The 12,731-nt window shown below is 29.6% G+C and overlaps 1 protein-coding gene across 2 annotated transcripts in view; it reads right to left on the reverse strand.

The window, feature by feature from the left end:
• RECK (reversion inducing cysteine rich protein with kazal motifs) overlaps window positions 1-12,731 on the reverse strand; it is a 74,611-nt gene that overhangs the window by 44,528 nt on the left and 17,352 nt on the right. For both annotated transcript variants that reach the window (XM_051996316.1, XM_051996306.1), the window contains exons 5-6: window positions 11,801-11,886; window positions 7,927-7,974 (exon numbers count right to left, since the gene is read on the reverse strand). In XM_051996316.1, coding sequence (XP_051852276.1) covers window positions 7,927-7,974; window positions 11,801-11,886 — 134 coding nt within the window. The remainder of the gene's footprint in view (window positions 1-7,926; window positions 7,975-11,800; window positions 11,887-12,731) is intronic.

Here is a 12,731-nt window from a genome sequence, read left to right on the forward strand (position 1 = left end):
TTTCTTGCATATTTGACATTGTGCCTTTTATACCAAAAACTAAGTTTCATTAATTTTTTTTCTTCTGTGGTAACATCTCCAAACAATACAATGAGTTTAAATAATTGGCTTTGAGAATAAAACTAATTACAAAAATGAGAATTTAAGAATTTTCTCTGCTATGATTATTAGCTAGTAAAAAGGACATTATATGGAACTAAAAAAAAGCAAAAGAATCAGACTCAATGGCAGGAATATATTCAAAACTACAACTGATTCTACAAAGTCAATTACATATATCCTAAGTTTGAGGGTTAATAGTTTGAAAATGGAAACAAAATGTGACGTAAGAACAAGTCTCAGAATGATTTGTTTGCTATGACCTTGGGAAGTAACTAATTATTTAACTGTAGGAAATGTTTTTGAACTGGCATTCCTAAGCAAATTCATAACTCTTTTACAAAGTCTTTATGGGAGAAAGGCTCTGGTATTACTATTATTTCCACTGATTTTTAAGTAGACTGGCTAACTGGACATTGCACATAGATTTTCTATTTAACACATAATTCTTAAAACAAAAATCCTAGTTTAATTTAATTGCCTAAAACATACACAAAAAAGAAAAGTATAATATAAAAGTTACACCCCCAAAACCTAGTAGAATGTGATCTTAAGATTCCTTATCTATGCTAAAGCCAGTACTGCAGGACCTAATTGGTTTCGCTCTTTTTGGAGCTCATCAGCTGCAGGTAACGGCCTAATAATCAAATTGGACATTTTCCATTTTCCATGTTTAGATTAGTTTCCTTTAGATTTTCTACTAAGAAGATTAACATATAAATTTTGTACTAACCACCTAAGGCTATTACCTGGAAAATGTGTCACAAAAATGATTATACATGTCTCAGTATGATAATACCAAAGAAGATGTAAGAGTAATCTTATACACGTAGAAGTAACTTAAAAAATTATTTGTCTTCTTGATGCAGGAATTACAATTCCAGGCAATGAAAATATTCCAAACAAGCACAAAAAAACAAACAATTTTAAACATTACATAACAAAGGAATAATTGCTTGTTCACGAATCATTTTGAAATATTTCCTTAATCAAGCAAAACATGTATAGTAATCAGATTTTATTTCCTTTACAATTACTCAGGCTTTTTAGAAGGGGTAAAAAAAAGGTTTAATTATATAATAATGAAAAGCATATATAAATACTAAATATTCTACATTTTAAAAAAAGCAGAATGACTATATCCTGTCAAGGGTAAATTATTTCTCCTAATTCTGAGCATATTGAATAAATCACTATTGTCCACACTGTAGCCACTAACATGTTTCTAACAACTCTCAGACATTTTATATTATTATCTATTGCATATATTTATACTACTATATTAGTAAAAGCTTAATGAATTTTTTTATTTGAAACCCTCTATGTTTATGATAAAAGATTATTTTCCAAAATATCTAATATTGTCTTTTTAGAGGTATTCTTTTACCTACCTTATTGAAAGAGCATCAAGTACAGAAAAGGCTAGAAACAGAAAGGAAGAAAAAAGAGATTTCTAAAGAGAATGTAAAGAATAGACTGTAGAAAGACTTGGGAACAAAAGAAGGATTAAAAGGGAAAAAAAATCACTCGACAAATCAATACTATTATATTTTAGAATAAGCATCTGTAATGCTAACAGAAATATGATACTATAAATGAAGAAGATCTGATAATAAAAGATGTTAACTATAAATCACACTTGAAAATCAATTTCATCATTTTAAAACTATCTAGTTTAAAAGGGATTTCTTTAGTTTTATTTCATGAAGCTTTCCACTAATCAAATAAGCTTAATTATACCTATTCTATTAAGGAGAAAAATGATTTTTAGCTATCAAATTAAAACCATTATCTAAGTTACTAAGAAGATATGTTTTCCTTTTTATTCCTTATAATTATTGTAGGCACTCATTCCATATCCTCATAAAATGTTACGATTTTGCTTCAATCTTAAATTCTAACTTAATTCTCTCTTTGTTATTCATCAGTGATTGGCAAACAAAAAATAAAATGTAATTTTATCAATAACTCCCAAAACACAAACAAAATAACTCTATAAAGGAGCAAAGAAACCTAATATAAGACTGAAGACAGGAATTCCCCATCACAAAGAACCATTTGAAAATGCCAACTGGAATGCCCCCTATTCAGTAGCCAGAATGTAGCAGCACAGAACAGACCACATTTTGATGAAATATAATGAAAAACAAATGGCATCTCAGAAGAAAGTATTAAGATCTAATGCTTACTAAAATAATTATATATAAGCAAATATAGTAAAATCTCAAAAATTCCAATTAGATGGAACTATGGGTTAGAATCAGTAAAGCCTGTATCATAGGATATGTTGTTAACTATTCACTACCTTTGTTGAAAGTCAGTCTCATGCCTTGAGCTTTGTTTTTCTGCATAGGTTTTTTTGTTTTCCAGAAATCATATGCGCCAATACCTATCTTTCCGTTTTTGTAGATACCTTACAAAAGGCCTGCTGGAAGGATTTTATGTTGAAATGATTAAGCTCATAGCTCAATGTCAGCATCGCAGTTTGTGGGCAAACTAAACTCAATTAAAAAAAAAAGACAAAAACAATAGCTATGTCCTCTACTCTTCCATCTACTTCTTAAGAGTTGTCATATCTTTTTATTACAGTAGGATAGTTACAAAATATTTCTGAATATTAGAAGAATTATCATCTTCTAATAGGACAAGCTAACCTAAAGTGCAAAAAGACAGAGAGCTATCTAATTACATGTTCCCCCATGAGCGACACAATTTTACAATTTATAGCCTCAGACCAGAGGCAGAGCTGACCCCAATTTTTCTTGACTCCAATGTTAGCTCTTCGCCTATTATGCAATGCTAAATTCTACTATTGGTTCCAGTATACCTTAAACAACAAAGTAAATCTTTTTTTAGCCTTCCTTTTGGCCCAACTTTATTCTGTATTTCTCCATCACACGTTTTACAGGGCTGTACCATTATTATTTTCTATTTATCCTCTGTTATCTACTTCTCACTTTCTTTAAAAAAAAAAACTAAGTAAATAAATTCTCAGTGTATCCATACTAGTATCTTGAGAAAATTTTCATTTTTCCTCAGCTGCTTTTCTCATTATATTTTTAGGATTTTCCTTCTTGAGTGCTTCTCATTTTGTTTGGGGTTACTTTCCCTTTAGATTTTTAGGTCACAAAAATCTAACATCCCTCCTCTGTATGAATCCTTCAAAATCTCCTGTCCTAAAATTGAAAGATGTTAGACTCCAAATTTGAAGATTAAATAGTTAGTTTCCCTAAAGGTTTCCATCAATTTCCTGCCAGTATTAACTAGTTACTTGTTGTTATTGAGAATCAATTCAAAACCAGAGGTTCTCCTTTTATTTTTTGAAGGATAAAATTATTAACAAAGCAATAGAGATACTTTTAGATATGATTTGGGCAGCAAACTCCTGAAGTTGAACAGATACCTGAAGTCTTCTATAACTACTACATTGTGCCAGACTTGAGAACTATTTCCCAAAAACTTCATCTATTTCTTTTATCCAGTTATTGCTTCTATTTCTATTTCTAAGGTTCTTCATTCTAATATTCTCCAAAATATTTCTCAATTCTGGCTCCCAAATTTTTTCACCATGACTATATCATTGCTTTTGTGTGTGTGTGTGTGTGTGTGTGTGTGTGTATGTACACGTACTATATATATTTTTACAGCATTTAGCTTGATGACTATCAATATGTAGTTTTCCACTCCTTTTTCTTTTCAGTTTAAAATCTTTTTGCTTATTCATGTGAATATATTCTTACCAATTCTTGCAAGGTATAATCTTTCTAAATTTCCAATAAGAGGTATTGTTGATATTACATCCATTACCTAAAAATAATATGTTTGTCATTAAAATAGTTTTTCTTAAATAAGTTGAACATGTGCTGTATGCCATTTATATTCCTCTATTTATTTTATAAATTCTTTTTCCATAGAAAATGCAAAAATAAATTTCAACACAACTTTTATATAAAGCTTCCATTTCTGCCTGCATGTATATCATCAATATTTCAAATGGCAAGAAAGTATGATGGCATCTGAGGATATACATTTGAAATGCTAATGAGAATTGCTGCATTACCCAATCTAAACATAGTAAGTGCTTAATAAATGTTTGCTAACTCCAAATGAATTGTTAAACCTGCTACTCAATACATAAATTCATCCTACAACATCTCTGATATGGTGTTTTATTTTTGACTTGACCAATTCCCTTAATGGGAATGTTATTATCTTACTGGGCAATCCATTTCATTTTGGGATGACTACATTTTATTATAAAGTTCTTTCTAATATTTAGGTTTTGGACCAATATTCATATTCTTAGCTAATTCCTCTTCCCACATCCAAGTTCCCCCAATCTCTGTTTTTGCTTCTTTTATTTCGACATTTTCTTCCCTAGTAAAATTTTCTCAATTATGACTCTAAATTGACAACTCTAAAGTCACTCAACCCTGAATTTCAAAGCCCCATGTTACCAATAAATAACCTCATATATAATGTTCAAATCTAAATGGATCATCTGTAAGCCTGGTGGTATAGAACTGTAAATGTCTATCAATCAATCATGCTCAAGCTAAGAATCAATTTTTATTCCTTCCATTCCTACAATTCCTGTAGAGGACTGAAACTCTTGAGTCAATGCACTGAGGTTTGGACACCTGAGCACTTGAGGCTAATTACTGATTGGACAATACTCTATGGGCATATGCTTGGAAAATGGTCCTTCCCACTATCCTGTGCTGGCTCAATGTCTGATGAATACAGAGGATGGTAGGAAGGACTAGGGGGTGGAGTAAGACTAGCCAGAGTCATTTTTTGCAGTAGAAGAGGAAGAAGGCGGTGGCAAAAATTCTACTTCCATCCTGTTCACTTCTACCCCTAAAGACCAAGAATAAAGACTAAGGACTTTTGCTTATCCTGACTCCAGCTGATTCTGAGGTATCCTGGGTACTAGCGCGGTTGTCACAAATTCCTATATTCAGTGTGTCCTATTCTTTCCTTAAAATCTCAAACTCATTTCTTCACTTCCACTTCCATTGTCATCAAATCTCCAAAGATTCCAAGCTGCTTTATCATAGTCCAAACATATTTTGCAGAATGCCTTTGCCAGACTAATCTTTCTAAAACAATGGTTTTTATGTAATTCTTCAGTTTAAGAATGAATACAAAATGATTACCACTTCCTACAGAAGTAACCATTTATATTTTCATTCTTAAGACCATCTCAATTCCCACTTTTTTCATTAAATTTTCCATGATAATCCAAGTCAACAATGATTTATTCCTGCCCATATATTTTAAGTATAAAATGCTTTCTGGCCACTAAATATACACTTAATACATTACTATACTTAGTATATTATTTTATTATATGTGCTCATATTGTCTTCTAGATGTTTCTAGTATGGGTCATATATTCTGCACAGTATTTTGAATGAGAAAAAGGACATACCTTAAAAATAAAATTAAAAAACACTAAAAATTCTGTATTATACATTTTAAACAAAGGATCTTAAGAAATATGAGTAAGTTTCTTCAATCACAGGAAAGTTATATAACATAATTTTGCTTTTATATCAAATGCTTGAAAAGCAGTAAGGAAAGGATGAATATGTAAAATGCAAAAATCTTATTTTAATAAATTTTCACTCCTCTAAAATTCTTTCTCAAATTACCAACAAGGAGATAGACTTCAGTAATTTTATTTTACTAATTTTTATCCACTGAAGATAATCAAAATTGATAATTTCAAGGTAGACAAAGCTGAAAAAAGATAGACCAAGATAATAAAAATGTAAATAATTAACCCATACTTAGTTAAGTAAATAACTGTGTATGCTTTGCTATAGATCTTTCGGTTGCTTTACTTTAATTTGTACTATACTTTTTTGTATTTTCAAGGCAAAAAAAATCTACATAAACCCTTTATAACCTTTCATGAGGTACTTTTAAAGAAATATTTCAGATCATCCACAGACTAAGTTTATTAACAACAAATAATGCAACCTAATTCCTTCTATCTAGATTTCTCTGATATTAGTTTATTTGGAACTTCCTAACCCTTATACCAAATGAGAAAACAAATTCTCTGAAAAATTATAATATCCTGAATTCCATGGTAGGACATAGTTTACATGTCTGGATGAAACTTTCTTTGTATGGCTCTTTCATCTAGAAGGAAAAAGATCCTAAGAAAACATTCTCCAAATTTTTTATGTTCACATTGTATCTGGTCTCAATAAACATAGTTACTCTGGCTGTTTGGTATATGCCATATTATCTCTAAATTATTCTATGTTTGATTTGAGTTTTATTTGCTGTTTTTTCACTTTACTTCTATTTACAGAACTTTATTTCAGTATTCAATCGATCTCTTCCTTAGCATCTCCAAAATATAGAATGGAATCTCTAAGCGAGCTTGAAAAGTCTTGAAGGTAAAATTTCATATTAAAGAGAAGAATCCTCCCAGAATTTAACTTCAGACAAAAATGATGGAATAGAAACTGAGCAAATTAGTCAGGTATCTAGTCAGTAAAGAAAAAAGCTACCCTCAGGACTTCTATCACAGATTGCTTTAATCTCTCTTACCTTTCCTCTCTTGTCCTCCATCAACACATATTGGCAGACTTCCTAGGGCAATGTAGAAATCCAGAAATGGAAAGGAAACAGACTAACATAATAGAGGAAAAGTCACAGAAGATGGACAGTGTAATACATAATTTGGGAGAGAAGATAGGATTATTTAAATTAGCCAAGAGAAATTAAATGGTGGTCATTTCAAAAGTAAAGAGCATAAGAAAAAGAGGGGGACCTTTCATTTCTTTTAATCAAAGAACTCTTTCAATAAGAACAGAAATAAATTATAGTTCATTTGAAAACTGTCTTCAGAAGAACAGATAAAAGATTAAAAAACTTGGTCAAAAGCACAAAAGGACAAGAAATGAACAAAATTCTTCAGTTTAAATACATGTTTTAAATGTTAATGTTGGAAGGAAGAAATCTTGATTACAATCCACAAACAGACTGAGGGAAAAAAAGAATAGTTTTAACTTGGTAATTTTTTCTTTACTCAAGAAAAAGAATCTAATAGGTTGACCAATTTTATACAGTCAAGAGAAATTATGAAGGGGCCTGGTCTTTATGTGTAAATTATTAGTCTTATTCCATGAAAGGCAAAACTGTTCTCAATGGATAACAATGGAACATTCTTCTTTTAAATTTGAAAGTTGTAGTTAGCCAACAGGAAAACTCAACATATCTTGTCAATTTCAATCTTACAGAGACAATGAATAGCCTAAATGACAGTTTCATTTAAAGGGGTCAAAAAAGGCCATTTTTGAACAGGTTAACACATAACTGAAATTTCTTCATTGGAAGATTAAGCACTGTTCTCTAGATACAAATTCTCTTAAGATAAGTACCACATTAAGTTATTCACGTTAATTAGCACTACAGTAATGATTCTAGATAGGGAATCAATCACATAAGGAAAGGGAATAGCAAAAGGGAAATGTGTAGAGAACTTTGGTAAATTCTCATTTAAAAATTCTAATTAGAACTGGGTCATGTTTAAACAAAGAATAATAAGCTATTGAAGAAAATCTTCAGTTTAACTTATCTGTACATCACATTTATATATCTCATAAAATCAGTGCCAAGTTTAAAAGCAAATTCTCAAATAAGGCAAATGAAACTTTTTTATAGAAACTAAAGTAAAATTGTTATTAGAGAAAGGTCAATATATGTTACTTGTATAACTAGTTCATTCAGAAATAAAAGATAAGAATTCTCTTAATTTTAATAGTATGTGAATATTATTTATAAACTGTACAGCAAAATACATACCTCATATTCTTTTCTGCAAACTTTAGAAATATCATTTTTAGAAGAAGCCTAAAATAAAAGTCAATAGATTTTTCATTAATTTTTAGTAAATGCTAAATAGCACAAAACAAAACATAAAATATCTTAAGGTCAAAATGCTCACACATCCTGACATAACAGCTATACTATTAACATTCATTAACAAAATATATGACAAAAGTTTAAACTCAATTCAGTAATGCTTTTAAGTGAATTTGTATTTTATTTGTCATGACAATATCTACATAATCAATGATAATATGTGCAAGATATATTACTAATTCAGTATGTTTATAGTATTTATTTTACTGAATTATGATTTTTGATGGAGTTAAAAGACAAAATGCCAATACTTGGTATCCACATAGTTTTATGCTTTCAATAACTCCTGAGGTTCTCTGGTTTCCTCAAACCAATTAGAACTTCATTAATTAAAAACCAAAAGGCACAAGGACGGAGACCATAAAATGTCACAAAAGACACCGTATTGTCTTTTAACCCAGTAAAAAAACATCTAACTGAACTACCATCCGGCCCTCATTTTTACATATTGTCCACAAGGCCAGACTACCCTGTTAAAATTCAAGTATGGCACATTATGATGCACCACAAATCCCAAATCTTTATTACTCCCACCATCTACTTTCTTGCTCCTACTCAAATGCTGATGATGAGCTGGATAAAGCCATATAACCAAGCTAACTGGATCCATTAGAAATTTCTGTTTTCTAATCTCAGGTCTCCAACATAGCATAAGATTTAATTGATTCTCTATCTTATTCCTGACAGAAGCCGTTCTAAACCTTTGCTTCTATCCTCAATCCTTATTCCTCTTCCTCATTCCCATACCCTCAGTTGAGGATTTTGTCATATATTAGTGAGAATACAGAAAGTATTTGCTGTGAGCTTCCTTTTCTTCCCTTTCTTTGATATCATTCCCCATTAGATTCACTCTAATTTTATGTTAGACTTTGATGAAGAGGTGGTTAATTTCCTTTCCCAAAGACAACCACCCTGATTCCGTTCCCTCTTATCTTCTCCAACTCCTTCTTGAGGACAAGGATTCCTTCCCTTTTTTGTGTGTGTGAATTTGAATTCCTCAGTCCTAATACATCGTATGTGAAAAATGCACAACAAGGTTAGAAAAGTAGAATGAAGGTAGGCTGTAAAAGTCATTATATGTTAAATAGAGGAGGTTATATATCATCCAGGAGCACTAGGGAGTCCCTGGAATTTACTGAGAAAGGAAATGACAGATCTGTACTTTAGGAAAATCACATTGGTAGCTATGTGAAGAATGGATTGGAATGGAGAGCAATTTAAAGCAGGAAAATAAATTATGAGGCTGCTACCACAATCCAGGTGACAAATCAAAAAAGCCTAAAGTTTTTGCCTGAGCATAAAGGAGTTGATAGATGCCAGAGATAATATAAAAGAAGGAAAGCTGATCAGTGGAACAGATTAAGTAAGGCTTTGAAGGAAACATGTTTATTAATCTAATATTCAATCAATTCAAAAATAAAATTTACTGAAGACAGAATACATCACTGAATAAGAACTATTTGGAAAAATTGATAGTAATTAGAAGCAAAATAGGTTTAGACTTGTAACATATTCCACAATAAATTCCAAATGGATAAATCAGCTGAAGGCAATCATAAGCTCTACTATAAAGATAATTAATATCCCAAGTAAAATATTATAATTAACATTTAAAAGTCAGAAGAGAATAGATGATTATTTCTTTTCCATAGCAGCTATGGATAAGAAATGAATTCATAAATAGCTATTTGTAAATATTACAAAGAGAATATTGTAAAGACTTTTTTGATTTCATAAAATAAAAGTTTTGGCAAATATAAAATACATAAACTTAGAACAATAAAAGATATAGGAAAAGAGAAAAAATCTTTATATAAAGTATCATTGATAAAAGTTTTGCATCTAAAATTTTTAGGAAATTGATACAAATATACAAGATGAATAGCCATATTCTAATACACATATAGTCAGAGAATAAGGGGTTCTGAAAATTAATGTAAACTATCATCACTTATTTTAATAGAACTCAAATCATTAATAATCAAATAAATAAAACTTGAAGCAACTCTGATATATCACCTCATACCTAACAAATAGACAAAAATGGTAAAATTTGGAAAAATTCAATGTTCAGAGGGATTCAGGAAAGCAGAACATTAATTCACTATGGGCAGAGTTGTGGATTTATCCAATTATTTTGTATATTATTCTGATAATTATCGAATTAAAAGTGTAGAGTATTAGAAATAAGTTTAGTGTTATGTATGTGTAATGATTGATATTAATTGCCATTCTTAAAGATAAGGATTAGTAATAATGAAATAAGGAAAGTTGTAATCCCTCTAACAAACAAATAATTTGATCATGATGGAATATTTAAGTCAAATTTATCAATTAGAACCCTTACTGTAAATGAAATAAGCAGAAAAGTTTTTTAGAATAGATTACAAGAAATAATCCAATAATATGTTGCTTAGACGAAATATGCTTCCTTTAGAATGATATATTTAAATGGGGGGAAATTGACAACATTTTCCAAATTTCAGCTAACTCTAGAAAATCTAGAATTGGAATATCAAATAAATGTGAATTCAAATTAGAAAATTTTACAAGAAATAAATAGGTAAATTGCATAATGCTTAAAATATCCTGACAGAGAAATCAATAAAAAACATCTATGTAACAATTGACATATCAACTAAAATTTCAAAAGAAAGATCAAGTTAGTTGCAAAGATAATTAGACAGAATTATCAGTGTTAAGGGGGAAATTTCAGCACTCCACTAATGCAATAATATATTTTTAAAAAGTAAACTGGAAAGAAATTAGACTTCAAATGAAGTATTGGGGAAAAACTGCATTTGATTTTTATAAGGAGAACTGAGTGGAAAAGGGAGGAAATCTTTTTTTTTTTTCAAATATAAATTTGGAACATTTGCAAACCCTAATCACATTCTAGGATTCAAAGCAATTAAAAATTCAGAAATGCATACATTTTAAACATCAGAGAACAATAGATTAAAAATAGTAATTAACAAGAAAAAATGTAGCAAAAGAAAGCAAATCTACTAGTCAAAAAATCACTTGCCAAATGTTGAATTAAAGAATAAATTACATTTAAAGTTATCACAATGCAAATGCAACATACCAAATTTTTGGAGTATAGTCAAAGTAGCATTAGGAAGAATGCTTACATCAAAAAAAAAATAACTATGAGCTGAATTGTCAGGAAAAAACAATTAAATTAAGTTAAATTGGGCAAACTAATACACTAAAAGCAAATACAAAAATATGAAATTGTTAGACTGGAGTAGAAAAAAGTATCAAAATAAAAAATTTAAAACAATAGAAGAGAAAAACAAAAGCAAGAAAGGGAGGATGAAAAGAAAGAAAACACTATCATAGAAATGGATTTTTTCAATGACAAATTTTTTTTACCAATTTTATATAAATAATGTAGCTTGAATTAAATAGAATAAAAACTGTTGAATAAGTTGAATATGTACATATATACATAAAAATTATCTATTCAATTCTACAAGACTGCTTTGAATAGTATAAGTTAGAAAGAACCTTAAGGAATCCTTGATGCTACATGAGTAGGGAGAATTACTATTACACAACTGAAAATGCAGTGAGACACAAAGCAAAATGTTCAGTGTGAGCAGTAAGAATCATGTAGTTCTTTCTACATCACATCCCAAGAACTATGATATGAGCAGGGGACAAAAGGCCTTTACAAGTAATAGCTAAAATATGTTCTCTACTATGCTTTTCCCTATAAATAGGAATTTAAGTTTTTAAAAAATTTTACCTGTTTACATGCCTGTCGACATTCCAAAACAATAGCAAGCTCACAACAGCCTAAACCAACCCAGCCATCAGACTTCTTAAAAACACCTTTAAGATAAAAATACACATATATTTTCCAGTCATTTAAGTAACCAATTACAATTCTTTCAAATTCAAATGTAAGTGACAGTTGACATTGTATATAATATTCCTTAAATATCAACCACTGAAAAATAAATTTGGAAAAACTGAAAATTTCACCCTTTTTCATCTCAATTTTTAAAGGTGATGGAACTGCTTCTAATATTTTTAAGAATAATTATCTAATGATAATTCTTTTTCTAATTTTCCTACAATTCTTCTTCATTACTGAGATCTTGATTATTTCTCACCTTTGGTGAATATATCACTCAGTAAAAGGATAAGAAGAGAAGTTAAAACTCAATTCACTCAGTTTTTAAACTCCTATATCCTACTTTGAACCAGTACTCCAAACCAATAGCGTTCTTTTCTTCATCTAATTTAATAGTACTTTGTATTCTTTTATGTACTTTTCATAATCTATGATAAAATTTTTAAAAGATTCCTTTAATGATCACAGAGCATAGAAAGGAAGATTCAAAATAGACTTTAGAAAACACCAATGAAAAGCTATTAGGATAGAATTAAAGAAAAAAATAGTAATTATGAAGAGAAATTACTGTACGGCTGTTGAAAATTACACCTCCACATAAATATTTAAGATATGCCATAACTACATTTCTGTATAAAACACAAATAGATAACTATACTAAATTAAAATTATTCTACATATATGAAAAAGATTCAGGAAATTTCAAAGGAGTAAATCATAAAGAAGTCTATCTGAAATTGTGTATCAATTACTACTAATATAATTAATTATGCTTTATTTTTAAAGAATAAAACACTGTAATAATCATGAGGTTTTTTTG

Source organism: Antechinus flavipes, chromosome 1, assembly GCF_016432865.1.
Source record: "Antechinus flavipes isolate AdamAnt ecotype Samford, QLD, Australia chromosome 1, AdamAnt_v2, whole genome shotgun sequence".
Lineage (NCBI taxonomy): Eukaryota > Metazoa > Chordata > Mammalia > Dasyuromorphia > Dasyuridae > Antechinus > Antechinus flavipes.